This window comes from Suricata suricatta, chromosome 16, assembly GCF_006229205.1.
Source record: "Suricata suricatta isolate VVHF042 chromosome 16, meerkat_22Aug2017_6uvM2_HiC, whole genome shotgun sequence".
Classification (NCBI taxonomy): Eukaryota; Metazoa; Chordata; class Mammalia; order Carnivora; family Herpestidae; genus Suricata; species Suricata suricatta.
In genome coordinates, this window is record NC_043715.1 from 58,401,849 (window position 1) to 58,404,079 (window position 2,231).

The following is a 2,231-nucleotide window of genomic DNA, read 5'->3' on the forward strand; positions in this document are numbered from 1 at the left end:
GGCGCGGCCGCCGCCATCGGACTCTGTGGGTGGAGGGGACACCCGGACAGGCAGTCCCTGACATTTTCTGCGCAGGGCAGCCTGGGAGACATGGCCATCCCCGTACACCTAACCGTGCATCAGCGTCAGCGCCTCCTCTCGCACCATCTCGGTTCCGTTACGTCCTCGGGGAAGCAGAACTCCGAAAACTATTACCAGGTGAGGAAAATCAAATGCGCCAGCATGGCCGCCTTCAGGAGACAGCCCCGGAAGTCCCGCCCCGCGGTACGTGCTAACTGGGAAATCACCTTTCTTCAAGCTCTCATTGGAGAGCGACACAGCCGGTCGACACGGCATTCTGGGTAAAGTAGTCTCCATAATTCCGAGTCTGTGGTTCAGGGGCGTGATTTTACAAATGGATCCAAGTCCTGCAAACTTGGCTTTGTGGATGCATACGAAAGGGAAACTAATTATACAAGAAAGAAAATATACAGTCCCTTGATTTTTATGTGTAACAGCTAAAATGTCATTAAAAGATAGGGCTGGGAGCGGGAAAGCAGAGAAGTTGGGGTCGCATCCATCCTCTTCCTTTCAGGGCACTACTCAAAGGTGCACATGGATCGAGCCCAGGCTAGAGGGTGAAGGCTACAAAGATTATAGCCGCGGGATATGAAGGCAGCAGCAAATCCTGCTGCTTAGCCCTTAGGGGAGGAGTTCTCCCTGGACAGTACCGATTTATAGCCTCAGGCTGGGCTTTTTAGGTCCCTCTCACCCCAGAAGCAGAGACCATCACTCTTTCCCAGAAGACAGGTGCAGAGAGATAATACCACCCACTGAATCCCATGTTCCTCTTCCATAGGGTGAGTTTTCACTTCTCACAATATAAGCTAACTCCCAACTTGTGCCACCGGACGGGTACCCCTTCATGTGGGGGGGACAAGCTTGGTGACCTGTGGAAGTCAGCATCCATCTTTCTGATGGATGAAAGAAAGAACGATGTAGGTCATATTTTCCCTCTGCACAGTTTGACTAGCCATGGAACACATGGACGCAGGCCCACGAGATAGGAATGTCTGCTTCCCAAAGGAACATGGGAACTGCAACCGTGCTAGCTCATGCATGTACAAGTAGTTAGTTCAGGCACTTATGAGCAGCTGATCAGCACTATCCTAAACACATAGTTACCAGATGTACCTGATGAAATCTGTAATATAACAAATGAATCCATTTTTCAGATTTTAAGTCTCATGAGATAGAACAGACCTCTGTGGGACCAGATGAAAGCACCCAAAGTAACATCTGTTAATATGACTTCGTGGGCTTTCCAATCAATAACATCCACCTTTTCTGGAGACCCTGTGCCCCCACTAGGGAGTGCAGGAGTTTGAGCATTAGCTCCTTCTTCTCCTGGGTGCTGCCACACTAATAAATAGCCCATCCTTCTTCACTTTGGAAGCTGGGTTTAGTTTTTCCTGTCTTGCTGTGCACCTGGCAGATGTACTTTCCCTTGGTTCGGTTACACCCTCTTACAGACGGGAGGTAGCTGCCATGATGTAGCTTTGCTTCCGCCTTCTGGACTCTGAGGATGGTGCCAAGATGAAACAGCATCTCAACCACAGGGATCTGGAACCTAAGGTCTGTGTCAGGGTCACCAGCCTCCTGGCCTTAATGCCCTTAATACCCAGGGACAGTCCTCAGAACAGGCGACCCCTGAGAGTGGCCGGGTGGACAAGGGACTACCCTAGAAGTCTCTACAGTTTTCCATGGGCTTGGAAGAAGGACATTGGGGAGCACATAGGAGAGATTTGTAGGTTGGGCCAGCTGGTCAGACATGGAACTGGAGGACAATGAAATGCACAGCAGTCTTTAAAAATAATCAGGTTTATGGGGCCTCTGGGTAGCTGAGTGGGTTAAGTGTCTGATTTCAGCTCAGGTCATGGATCTCACGGTTCATGAGTTAGAGCCCTGCATTGGGCTCTGTGCTGACAGTCCAGACACTGGAGCCTGCTTCGAGTTCTGTGTCTGTCTCTCTTTCTGTCTCTCTCTCTCTGTCTCTCTCTCTCTCTCAAAAATAAATGAGCATTAAAAAAAAGCATCTGACTTAGCTCTAATAAATGTGGAAATAAGGAGTGGTGGATATAAAGTGAAGAAGTGGCTTTAGGTTGTCCAAGATATCTAGTCAAATGAGAAAAGCATAGTGCAAATCTGTATACAATGTATGTTGTTTTTGTTTTTTTACCACAAGGAACATC

At 48.8% G+C, this 2,231-nt stretch overlaps 1 protein-coding gene across 1 annotated transcript in view; it reads left to right on the forward strand.

Moving 5' to 3' along the window:
• The first annotated feature begins 90 nt into the window (after positions 1 to 90).
• Positions 91 to 2,231, forward strand: part of LOC115279930 (zinc finger protein 154-like) — a 9,108-nt gene continuing 6,967 nt past the window's right edge. Inside the window, 1 exon segment of the mRNA XM_029924427.1 lies at positions 91 to 264. Coding sequence (XP_029780287.1) covers positions 91 to 264 — 174 coding nt within the window.